Source organism: Trachypithecus francoisi, unplaced genomic scaffold, assembly GCF_009764315.1.
Source record: "Trachypithecus francoisi isolate TF-2019V2 unplaced genomic scaffold, Tfra_2.0 Lachesis_group5, whole genome shotgun sequence".
NCBI lineage: Eukaryota > Metazoa > Chordata > Mammalia > Primates > Cercopithecidae > Trachypithecus > Trachypithecus francoisi.
The window spans coordinates 118,575,708-118,588,684 of record NW_022681470.1 but is presented as its reverse complement, the minus strand read 5'-3'; the positions used below and the strand labels follow the sequence as shown (position 1 = coordinate 118,588,684).

At 33.3% G+C, this 12,977-nt stretch overlaps 1 protein-coding gene across 2 annotated transcripts in view; it reads right to left on the bottom strand.

Annotated features, from left to right (window-relative positions):
* Positions 1–12,977, bottom strand: part of COL11A1 (collagen type XI alpha 1 chain) — a 220,085-nt gene that overhangs the window by 112,478 nt on the left and 94,630 nt on the right. For both annotated transcript variants that reach the window (XM_033197012.1, XM_033197010.1), the window contains exons 16-26: positions 11,766–11,819; positions 11,554–11,607; positions 11,330–11,383; positions 10,102–10,155; positions 9,932–9,976; positions 8,703–8,756; positions 8,266–8,310; positions 7,952–8,005; positions 7,449–7,493; positions 1,848–1,901; positions 615–659 (exon numbers count right to left, since the gene is read on the bottom strand). In XM_033197012.1, the coding sequence (XP_033052903.1) occupies positions 615–659; positions 1,848–1,901; positions 7,449–7,493; positions 7,952–8,005; positions 8,266–8,310; positions 8,703–8,756; positions 9,932–9,976; positions 10,102–10,155; positions 11,330–11,383; positions 11,554–11,607; positions 11,766–11,819 (558 nt within the window). The remainder of the gene's footprint in view (positions 1–614; positions 660–1,847; positions 1,902–7,448; positions 7,494–7,951; positions 8,006–8,265; positions 8,311–8,702; positions 8,757–9,931; positions 9,977–10,101; positions 10,156–11,329; positions 11,384–11,553; positions 11,608–11,765; positions 11,820–12,977) is intronic.

Genomic DNA, 12,977 nt, shown 5'->3' with positions numbered 1-12,977 from the left:
GTATATAATCAAAATTATATATCTTCCACAGCTGGTTTTATTTCTCTAGTCTACCTACATAAAATGTTCTATAAATCATAATTTGTAATTTCTGCAGTAATGCTGAAATGTTAATGCTGTTTTAAAAGAATTCAAAACAAATGTAAACCAAATGATCCTACCCCTGCTACTGTAATCTAAAGTAGCACTAACATTGAATATGCATATATTACATTTCACTTTGATATTTTGATAGTCATTGGTCTTAATTTAACATTTTATTAGATAATGGTTACCAGAAAGTAATAATAATAAAATTGGGGTTACATATGCAGTTCAGTAATATTGAGTAATTCTTGTCCAATTTCATTGTTTTACATTATTACCATTTACTCCATACATAATTCATATGCAGAATGTGCACATATTCCTAGCCATGGGAATATTTGTTAAAAGGACAGAACATAGTCTAATTTCTAAAGTTACTAATATAAAATTAAAAGTAGTCTAAGATATCTTTTTTATACCCAAAATAACTATATGAACATAATTTATATATATGAGATGACCAAATTAAGGCATTTTCTCTTGGAAATTTTTTAATAGGACATTTAGATGGATACTTTGTAACCTACCAGAGCACCCTTTTCTCCAGACTGGCCTTCTTTCCCAGGATGACCCTATATTTAGCAAAAACATACACTGATAAGATGTTATATAAACAGAGTTAATAATACTATGAAAGTATTTCTTTTGTTATTAAATCGACTAAGATCTTACTCTTTAAGTTTCAAAAACATTGAACGCTTTTGCATCAGTGTGTATGGCTTTAAATAAATTGGAAACTACGGCATTTGGAAGTAAACATAATAAGCTTATATGTGATGGATGTAAGTTTCCTCAAATACATAATGCATTTGAGAGAGCTTAGCAAAAGGACATCAAATAATACATATTGTTCATTAGTAATTCATCCCCAGCCTCAAAGACTTATATAAAGGTATTTAAATTGCCTTATATTTTGCAAATTAATCGAATGATCATATGTGCACCTTCAAAGGCGCACTAAGACATGTGGATGAGACAGCTGAATATACAGCATGATCATAAATAGTAACAGTGTTAATAATCAACCTATTGAGATTCAGTAAATAAAAATTATAGCCATATCACAATTATACTCCATAGCAAGGAGAGGTAGGATGAGAAATCTTATATCCTAGCACTAAAAAATCTGAATATGTAGTTTAAAGAGGAAAAAAATCTGTAAATAACAAACGTTTTTAATATAATAACTGTAGAGGTTACACAATTTCATTATTTATTACTATTTAAAGGGAAATAATAAATATTGCTATATTTCCAGAAAAGAAAGAAATCCCTGTAGGCTGAGGTATTTTCATGAAAGATGTCAGAGAACATTTATCAATGGTGAGTAACGTCACCTGGACTCATAGAAACAGCTACTTTGACAAGGAGGAGAGGATGGAAGGGCTTTCTAGGAGAGGGAACAGAATTGTGAAAGATAAGGTGATAGAAAATTTAGATTATGCTAAGAAAATGTGAGTGGACCTGCTTACCTGGAGCTAATGGTTAAGGAGGAAGTAAAAAGAAAAAAATATATAAGATTCTGCGGAGGTTCTAGGTTAGAGTGCCAAATGAGTTTCTGCAAAAGCTACAGTGAACTCATTAAAGATTTTGCAATATAGAAGTGACATGATAAAAGGTATTTTAGAGAGATCAATATTTAAATACTGGCTCAATTTATTTTTATTACTAACCTCATATAATCATTTCTAAAACACATGTAAAATCTAGTTTTAAAGATAATGTAAAGAAATTTTAATGACCAGGTAGCTGTTACTTACAGGAGGCCCATCAGCACCAGGAAGTCCAGCAAGTCCTGGTTTTCCTTGTGGTCCCTTATCAAATAGAGAAAAAAAACTATTAAAAAAATAAAAAATAATTTTAAAAAGCTTTAACTTGTACATATACTACTAATGAAATTCTTAGCCTGAGTCACTGGATTCAATCCATAAGTAATAAACATTTAAATAACTTTTGAATATATTATTTGGAGGAAATGCCACGTAAAGATAAATTAAAACTAAATGTAACATGTCACAAGTATGCTAGGTTTTAGCCTGCTTATAATCTTAGATGTGTCTTTTTTAAATTAACAAATTAGTTGTTCAATACCACAATAAATCGAAGCTTAGAGAACAAAAAGGAAAGCATTATAGATCAGAAATATATTGATTCATATCATTAAAGAGGTAAAGATTGTATTATTTCCCTCAATAATATTAATAAGTACTAATTCAAAAAATTACATAGTAACATTGATGAAACACCATTACATAGTAACATTGATGAAACACCATTTTTATTTTTAAAAATTAAAAACTATTTTGTGCAATGTTATGGTGTGATAACTATTCATAGGAAATGAAGGAAAGCAAATCTATTTTAATGTAAAAAGAACATATCCTAATAGGTAACCAACAAGATAATAATAAAGTAACAGTTCAACAGATTAATCCCTGTTTAACCACACAGAGTTTCAAATCACATTGAACATGACCATTTCTAAGTTTGGAACATGATAAGAATCACTACCTTTTCTTGGTAGGGACAGTATCTTTTCTTGGGAATCAGACCTTTTCTTGGGAGAAAAGTAGACATTCTTCTAAGAATATTAAATTTATCAAGCTCCCAGAGCCCAGGTCATTATTATTGACACATCAAGTCATTGTCCAGGATTCAGAATCAATGGGAAGGTCAAGGACATATCAGCAAGCCTAAATGCTGGACATATTTTTGGGCTTTTTTCATTCTCAGGGAGTAAAGTATAATCATTGTATTCATATTGCCTGACATTGCAGTTTTACAAGAAAGTTTCAACCAAATCAGTATAAGACAAAAATGAATTAAAAGTAACCTTTAAATTGAAAAATTAAGATTTTTTAACCAAAAGTAATTACACCTCATTTAAAGGACTTGAATGTTTCAACCTTCTTCACCAGTCTACAAAAGTCATATTCAATCAAGCAATTTAACACCATGTAATAAGTATCATAAAACACAAAATTTTTACTCTCATTTTGCCTGTCATTTAAATTACCTTTCACTCTCAAGGCAGTGGTTTTATTTCTTCAAAGCGAAATGTAGTCTATAAACAATTATTTCATTAATTATTATTATCAGCAAATGTGGTATTTTTATGACAATAACCTTTTGGGTAATAAATATTGCACGGAATTTTTATGTTGCTATATATTTGAGAATAGACAAGAGACCGGGTGCGGTGGCGGCTCACGCCTGTCATCTCAGCACTTTGGGAGGCCTAGGTGGGCTGATCACTTGAGGCCAGGAATTTGAGATCAGTCTAGGCAACATGTTGAAACTCCATCTCTACTAAAAATACAATAATTAGCAGGGCCTGGTGGTGCACGCCTGTAATCCCAGCTACTAGGGAGGCTGAGGCAGAAGGATTGCTTGAATCTGGGAGGCAGAGGTTGCAGTGAGTGGAGATGGCTCCACTGCACTCCAGCCTGGGTGGCAGAGCAAGACTCCATCTCAAAAAATAATGATAATAATAATACAATAAATAAATAATAGGCAAGATATATTAAAACTCTTGCACTAGAAGATTGTTATTTAAACAAACTAAAATGAAGAGATCTCTTTCAGAATGGAAGTTCCATGATAGCAGAATATCTTGTCTGCTTTGTTTACTGTTTGCTGTTTCCCTGAAGGGGTGGGGAAAAAAAAGTTAAAAGAATGTAACATATTTAGATTTTAATAAAGTAGTTAAAGTTTATTGAATGTTTCAATGTACCATGTTAGGCAATTTATGTTCATTATCCACATTCTCAAAGAATTGCGAGAACTAGTATCGATTAAGAGTTTAGGTAAATTAGCCGGGCGCGGTGGCTCAAGCCTGTAATCCCAGCACTTTGGGAGGCCGAGACGGGCGGATCACGAGGTCAGGAGATCGAGACCATCCTGGCTACTACGGTGAAACCCCGTCTCTACTAAAAAATACAAAAAAACTAGCCGGGCGACGAGGCGGGCGCCTGTAGTCCCAGCTACTCGGGAGGCTGAGGCAGGAGAATGGCGTAAACCCGGGAGGCAGAGCTTGCAGTGAGCTGAGATCCGGCCACTGCACTCCAGCCTGGGCGGCAGAGCAAGACTCCGTCTCAAAAAAAAAAAAAAAAGAGTTTAGGTAAATTAGCCGATGCTAATACGTGGCAGCATTGCAATCTGGATGAACTTAGGTTCCCATCCATGTCTTAAAAATTCCTCCCTTTAATATTTATTTTGTGTCCTGTTATTTTATACTGGACTCAAGACAGTCATGTAACATCAGTTGCTACTGAGCAATTAATATATGAGTAAACTCAGAAATTAAATCACAGGAAATATTTAGGAGAAATCACAATTTATCACAGGATGTATTTGGTATATTTATCAAAAATATCAGAAAAAAACAATATAATATCTATTTTAGTTAATTAACTTAAATTTTATGAAATATTTTTACCAAAAATAAAAGCCAGGCTATAAGAAGTTAGCAAAAAACACTGTTCTAGGATAGTAAAAATATATGACATTAGCTAAATTACATTAAAATGTTAAATTATACCATGATACAATTAAAACATTACTATTTACCAAATTTTCAGAGACAAGACTCCTCAGCCAGAATAAATAAATCATAGCTATCATTAAAAATAAAAGTAGGCCGGGCGCAGTGGCTCAAGCCTGTAATCCCAGCACTTTGGGAGGCCAAGACGGGCAGATCACTAGGTCAGGAGATTGAGACCATCCTGGCTAACACGGTGAAACCCCGTCTCTAGTAAAAAATACAAAAAACTAGCCAGGTGAGGTGGCGGGCGCCTATAGTCCCAGCTACTCGGGAGGCTGAGGCAGGAGAATGGCGTGAACCTGGGAGGCGGAGCTTGCAGTGAGCTGAGATCCGGCCACTGCACTCTAGCCTGGGCGACAGAGCGAGACAGCGTCTCAAAAAACAAATAAATAAATAAAATAATAAAAAATTAAAAATAATAATTTCTACTTTTTAATATAGATGTAATAAAACATTTATATTATAGATGTATTATCATTAAAAAGTGTTTTCCTCATATTCTTGAGTATCTTTCTCCTTTTGATGGTAAGAGATTGGTTTTGAATCTACTGGCTTCAGATCAGAGGCAGAAGCAGTATGCACGTAAGACAGCTCTTTTCTTACCACCAGAAATGCAGTAAACCAGATTCTATATTTTATCTGGCTTGGCACAGGGAATTCAGATATAACAACTTTTCCTAAGAGCAAATTCCTCTTAACAATCTAGTACATACATGATAAAATCATGGTAGAAATTTAACAGGTGCAGGTGTCAAGTGCAATGTAAAACAAACATATTTATAATGTGCTAATCTAAAATATGAGTGACCCAGATTAAAATCCCTGATCTAAATATTAAAAATAACCTTTAGAACCTAACATAACTCGTAGGACATTTTCCAATAGTGCTCTGCATCTATGTCTAAAGCATCCACAGAAAAAAGTACTTTCAAAACTACTTAAATCTGATGTTTGCTCTCACAACTCAATATTTAGATAAATAATCCAATTAGAATATTAACCAAAAGAGTTTAATAGATATTTTATCAAAGATGTGATAGAAATGGTTGCTAAGCATAGGAAAAGATGTTCAACTAAAGTAGTGATCAGGGAAACACAAATTACAACCACAATGAGATACCATTTCACACCAACAAGAATGATCATAATCAAGAAGACAGACAATAACAAGCATGAGTGAGAATGTGGAGAAATTACTATCCTCATACATCTTTGCTTGGAAGGAAAAATGGTACAATCAATATAGAAAAGAGTGGAATTCTCAAAACATTAAACGTAAGTTTACCATAACCGAGGAATTCTACTTCTAAGTATATACCCCAAAGAAATGAAAACACATCGATACAAAGACTTGTATGCAATTATTCACTACAGCAGTGGTATGGATAATAGCAAAAAAGTATAAACTACATGTATTCTATCAACTGTCAAATAAAAGTAAACAGAACCTGGTATAGCCAATCAATGGAATACTATGAGAACAAAATAAGGAGCAAAGTACTAATAAATAATGAGCAAAGTACTAATAAAAGTACTACGGCATAGGCCGGGCGCGGTGGCTCACGCCTGTAATCCCAGCACTTTGGGAGGCCGAGGCGGGCGGATCACAAGGTCAGGAGATCGAGAACACGGTGAAACCCTGTCTCTACTAAAAATACAAAAAAATAGCCGGGTGCGGTGGCGGGCGCCTGTAGTCCCAGCTACTCAGGAGGCTGAGGCAGGAGAATGGCGTGAACCCGGGAGGCGGAGCTTGCAGTGAGCTGAGATCCGGCCACTGCACTCCAGCCTGGGCGACAGAGGGAGACTCCGTCTCAAAAAAAAAAAAAAAAAGTACTATGGCATGGATGAACCTAAAATGAAAGAAGTCAGACATAAAGGTCACATATGCATTCATATGATTAAATAATATATTAAATTTATTCATAAGTTTCATTCATATGAAATATTCAGAAAACTCAAATCTATAGAGATAGAAAGCAAATTAATTGTTGACTAGGTCTGAGGGGGTGGAAACACAGACTGCAAATTAATACAAGGATTATTTCTGGAGTGGTATCAGTATTCTGAAAGTTAGATTGCAGCACAACTGTAAATTTAGTAAAAATCATTCACTTGTGCACTTAAAACAAGTGAATATTTATAGTATGCAAATTATACCTCAATAAAGCTGTTAGTTTTTTTTTTTAAAAAAATTGTTATGTTTGTAGAAATCAACAAAAATAATGAAAGAAAAAAGGTGTTGGAAAAGAGCCAGCTAGCAATGTGCTATGACTACAGGGAACAAAATATTACTCAAGGACTCTCACAGTGGATATCAGGGAAAAAGACATGTGTTTAATTAAAGACTTATTCTTGTTTTGATCCAGACATTGAGTTATTAACAAGACCATCATTTGCCATTCATATATGAGATATGATGGCAATGACAACTTCACAATTTTCCCTTCATTATATCTTCCTACAAATCTTTTGTCACAAGCAAACTTAGTTACTTTTCTGGAAAATAATGAGAAAGAAAAGGAGACCTAAAATAAAGAGAAAATATTCACTCGTACCAGTATGTTCCTGAAATTAATATAGCTGAGAACGTCACATTTAGAAGCTGTTTAAATGGTAACTGAAGTTTTATCATTCACAGTTTAAGAACATATAAATGAATTCTCCCCACACTGTATTTCCATGTCAACTCCAGATTAATTCCTTATGTGCTGAGCGATCTAGATATCTTAACACAAACAGAAGGCAGACCTTACACCTGCCTAAGATTGCTAAAGCAAACATGTTCACTAGGCTTTACTAGAACAACAGATTAACTTACTTTTTCACCAGGAGGACCAATTGGACCTTGTGGACCAGGAAGACCCTATTTTTAAAAAATGTATTTCATATATCAGAAGTCAAATCACAGTAACACACTTTTAAAACAGCAAATTATTAGCTCACTACAGTACATAGAGTGAGTTATAAGAATCTGCATATATTCCTATACACCCCAAAGAATTTTAGAACATGATGAGGAGTTTTACACAAGCTACTCTTTTTGCAAAGGGACTATAATGTGATCCTATTCAGAACTCTCCTGCAGGTGGCTATTAGTCCTGGCATTCCCTAAACATTGAATGACTCATTTTTCCTTGGGAAGAGAGGGGCTTCCGCAAGTTTGCTCAACTTTTAAAAAAAAAAAAAGGATGTATTTTCCTACATTCACATTTTAAATATTGCTAGGCCTACACAGAAAATTGTGAGGCTGTCAATTTTCTTATGCAAAGATAGCATCTCCACCCCCATTATTTCAAAGGAGCTGCAATGGCTTAGACTTACCTGAGGTCCTGGATTCCCTTGTTGACCTGGAGGCCCAGGCTCCCCTTGGGGACCCTGCCAGAGGAAAATATAAAAAGTCTTTAATGGGCTATTTTACACAATAGATTTTTTTCTTCTTAATTGGAAAATTCCTCCACCCACCTCTAAACAGTTTTCCCTCAAGAGATTCTGGAAAATATTGTAAAATATTAATGTATCTAATATACTTAGCAAAATATAAGAAATCTTTATATTTTAGATTTAGCAACAAAAATGACTTCTTAGTGGTTATATTCAAAGATGGGTTATTTTATCACTATTTGCTACATACATACCATGTTCCCTTTTGGTCCTGGGGGGCCATCTACACCTGCCATACCCTGCAACGAAGAAAAAGTATGCATGGTTGCTTTTATGTTTTGATGCTAAAATAGAAAATCAAAAAGAATAATCTAATAGCATGATACTCACTACCCTAAGCGACTACAAATCATTTTAGGATTTAATGTAAATAAAGAAGAGACAAGACCTATACTTTCTTTTCCATGTCCACATTGGAGACAATCTACCAACATTTTCCTCTACATGCTGGGGATGTATCATGAAAACAGTAAGATAATCAAAAGGAAGATAGAAGGAAAAAAGGGAATGTAGATCTTCAAATACAACAAGGCAATAAACTCTTGGCTCTTTACTGAGGGCTTTTATGGCCTCTCAAAGGTTGGCAACAAGCTTTCCCTAGAAAATCTTCAATGTTTCCAGCAGTACATACAGGCTGCCCTGGAGCTCCTGGAGTTCCCCTTGGACCCAGCAAACCTCGTGGGCCCTAGGAGAAAAAGAAAAAAGCACACCTTTTAAAAAAAATGTCCTAAAAACATGTCTCTTCCAATGAAGAAATCCTAGGTTATTTTTAGAGTAAAAATATCTGGACATCTTTTATTAACACACTGAAAGTGATGTCCATAATGTAAATATCTAGTGTTTATACTGATCCAAAAGCCAGAATAAATAACAGTTTTTAGTACAGAAACTGTGTTTCTTTGATTCAATAAATTTACATAGGAATCACTTGGGGAATTTTTGAAATATGAAATAGTTTAATATTTTCAATATGACACTTTTGTGTCATTTTTTGATTTCAATTACAACATTCAACATTATTATTCAATCAGATGTACTATACAAATAGAAGAGTCCTGATTCTCATTTATTGTACATTTAGGTAAATTTCTTCTTAAGATAGCATTCACTGAGAAAAGAAAATGACCAGCTGTGTAACTATATATGCAGATTACAGAAACTATTTTTGAGAGGTTCCGTAAATTATTTTTATTTACACTTGATTTCTCCTTCTCTTCTTTTTACCCCTCCTGCATCTGCTCACCTTCTTTTCCTTCTTTAGAAAAGTCAATAAAATAATCTAATTTCTCCCCCATTTGCTTGAATTTACTTGACAAGGATCTAAAATGTGGCACAAGGTAGAATGTAGGAATTTAAAACCAAAATTAGGAAGCCTATTTCTAGTTTAGTTTTTTTGTTAGCTAGCTTCAAGTAAACATTCCCAGATCAGTTTCCTCATTTGTAATATTTGATGGAGAAAAGTGATATAATCCATATGTCTGGTATATTCCAAGTGACATACTATTTTTTTTTTTTCTGGTAATAGGATTCATTTCTTCTCAGTACATAAATTTTGGAGCTACTGATGACAGGACAAAAAACAAAATAAAGAAACAGCAACAAAAACTAGGTAAGGTCACATTTTTGGCTGGAAATATGTTACATTCCACAGATTTTTCCCTCAATCGTCTAAGATTTTCTCTGTAACAAAAGAAGACCTCTATATATCCTTTTTCATTTTTTTCACATGGCAATTATCTGGTTAGCTTAGCTAAGACTGCAATATTTATCTGAGTTTATCGTTGTTTTTATATGTGTAACACCAGCCACTAGTCCTAAAAAATACAGATATTACTTAAAAATAAAAAGTAAGTTGCTTACAGCTTCACCTGGAAGACCTCTTGGTCCAATTTCTCCATCTTCTCCCTGTCATTGACGAAATAAATGAGAGTATAGAACATTTAGACAATGTATCATTTCAACATGATTTTGTTTTATTATGTTTTAATTTTAAATATTTCTTAAAGAAATGAAAATAAGTATTAATGTACCCTCATTCCATCATCACCAGGAGGACCTGGAGGTCCTTGCGGACCTCGTTCACCCTGTTAAATCAATACAAATATGATTAGCATATGGAAATAAGTAGAATGTTTACCAGTCTATCAGGTAACTATCCAAACCAAATAAAACAGGACATTTGACAGGGAAAACATATGCTTTATTTACCGTCCTCAAAACATTTTGCAGATAAATCATAATTTAACAACTTTAACTGGCTTTACATGTTAGTATGCTAATAATATTTTATAATTATAATATTGTTCTCTTAATTTTCAATACAAAAGTTTTATGTAAAAATAAGTATCTTAGTTTCCAGACATTTAATTACTTTGAGATAAATTATTTAGAAACTTATTTTGCTGATGATTGTATTAAATATGGATATACTTTGGTGACTTTGACTTAAATATTTTCTACTTCTAAATAATTTATATTAAACCTGCATAACTCAGGGGATGAAAGAAATTTGGTATTTTTTAAAATGGATAAAAGTAGATCTTGATCTTAAGATGTTAGACACACACTATATGTTCTGTCAGACATTCATAGGGTTTTCTTTTCTTTCACTATATTTTTCTTCTCCAATTTTCTTACAACTTATCTTAGCCTCATTATTAATGCTGGTAAAGAAAGATATGAAGATCTAAAGCTGATCTATTTTTGAGAGACAGTCTTCATAATTTCCTACTAAAATTATCTGCTGAAATACTGTTCAGGATCATGGTTTCTTTAGCCTTCACAAATTACAAGTTCTTGACTTGTACTGAAAGCTTTTATCATCACCAAAAAATAACATAGTGCCTAGTATATTACTGTGTTAATGACAAACTACCTACAGATGTCTTCTTCTAAGTATATGTCCACAGACAAAAAGTAATGAAAAAGTTGAGAAAATTATTTAAAAATTAGAGGTAAAATTAAATGTCCACATTGCTCTTCTGTTTATATTTTCCAGGTACATGTATATAAACATCCTGATTCAATTTATGTTTGCAAAAAAGAAATATTATAATGTCTAAAAATATTCAAAGAACTTACACTGATACCACATGTGTATTTTACCTATTTTCCTCCTAGTATCTATTACATTATTATTAAGTCGATTCACAAATGTTAAAATTAATTTTTCTTCTTTTTCTGATTTCCCAAATTGTTATCAATTATAAAATATTTCATAACATTCTCTGGGAAAAAAAAGGAATAGATGTATCTTACCCTGTGACCTTTGTCACCTGGCAGACCTGGAAGTCCATCAAACCCTCGATCTCCCTGTAAAACCACCATCATCATCATCATCATCATCATCATCATCACAATTCCAGTCTTTCCATTAAATGTGAAATATTCCCTCAGATTCAGAAAATGGATTTTTAAATATAAAATTTTATGTGGTGAACTGACACACAGGATGTGAATATAAAAATATGTGAGCTCCAGACCTTTGCCCCAGGTTCTCCTGGCATTCCTCTTCCTCCATCTGCACCTGGACGACCCTGATAATGCCAACAGCATGATTAAGCAAAGTGACTCTTATTACTAGCAGGTAAGTAAAATAAATATAAATGAATAAATAAATGAATAAATGAATAAATAAATAAATCTAATGATCATGGCAGATGCCTTCAAAATGCACAATGAAAATAAGCCATACCCTTTTTCCAGGTTTTCCTGTTGGACCAGGGGGACCCTGGACGCCTCGAGGGCCCTATATCAAAACATCATAATTAAACCACATTATAGAATTCTTGATCAACAAACTCAATAGCATCAAGAGAGATGGTGTCAGAAACTTGTATCCTCTTAGCTTTAACTTAATCATTCAAACACAAGAAAATGATTTCCACATAAAAGTTCAAATAAAGCAGAAGACAAAAGGTTTCTATCAAATAAATACCTATTTTTTCTAAATGGCTTCTTACCAAAAAAATACCACTTATTAACTATATATGTAGACATGAGGTTACATTTAAATAAAAGAAATAATTACACATTTTATTCCCAAAACCTTGGAGTTTTACATTTCCCTTGATGGAACACACTCTGAACTACCCATTCCATTTCTCTTCTCTTACCAATGCCCTTTCTTTCACCTTTCTCTCATTTGTTGTATGTTCTTTACTAGATATTTCTCCTTTTATTGCACTTATAATGTTGGATTATCATGGTCTTTTCTCATGTTTGAATCTCCCATTTAGATTGTGAACAGCTAAAGTCTTTAATCAGTTTTCCCCACTATACTTCTAAAATTCAGCACAGTGCCTGGTTACACCTCTCTTTCAATCAGCTACAAAAATTTGGAGGACAATTTGGCAATCCCTGAAGCAAATTATTGACTGGCGCTATACTATATCAGATTAAAGGTTTAAAATTCTCATTATCTTTTTCTTCAGTAGCAGTATACCATAATGTGTCAATATATACTTTTCATGGGGATCGATATATATGTTTTAAAGTGAAATTATACAGCTAATAATAGGTCAAATGTAGTTCCACTACAAATATTACATAGGCCTTCATATTTAACTAACTACATATAATATTTAAAGTTAATTAAAATAATATGCATATAATAAACATGGTAGAAAATAATGAAACCCACATTTTAAAATTTAAATAATTTTTATAATCACTGTGAAATGTTCATTCTAGAAATAAAAAATTAAGACTGTCTAAAGGCCCGGCATGGTGAATCATTCCTGTAATACGAGCACTCTGGGAGGCCCAGGAGGGCAGATTGCTTGAGCTCAGGAGTTTGAGACCAGACTGGGCAACATGGTGAAACCCCAACTCTAGAAAAAATACAAAAAATTTGCCGGGCATGGTGACACATGACTGTAGTCCCAGCTACTTGGGAGGCTAAAGT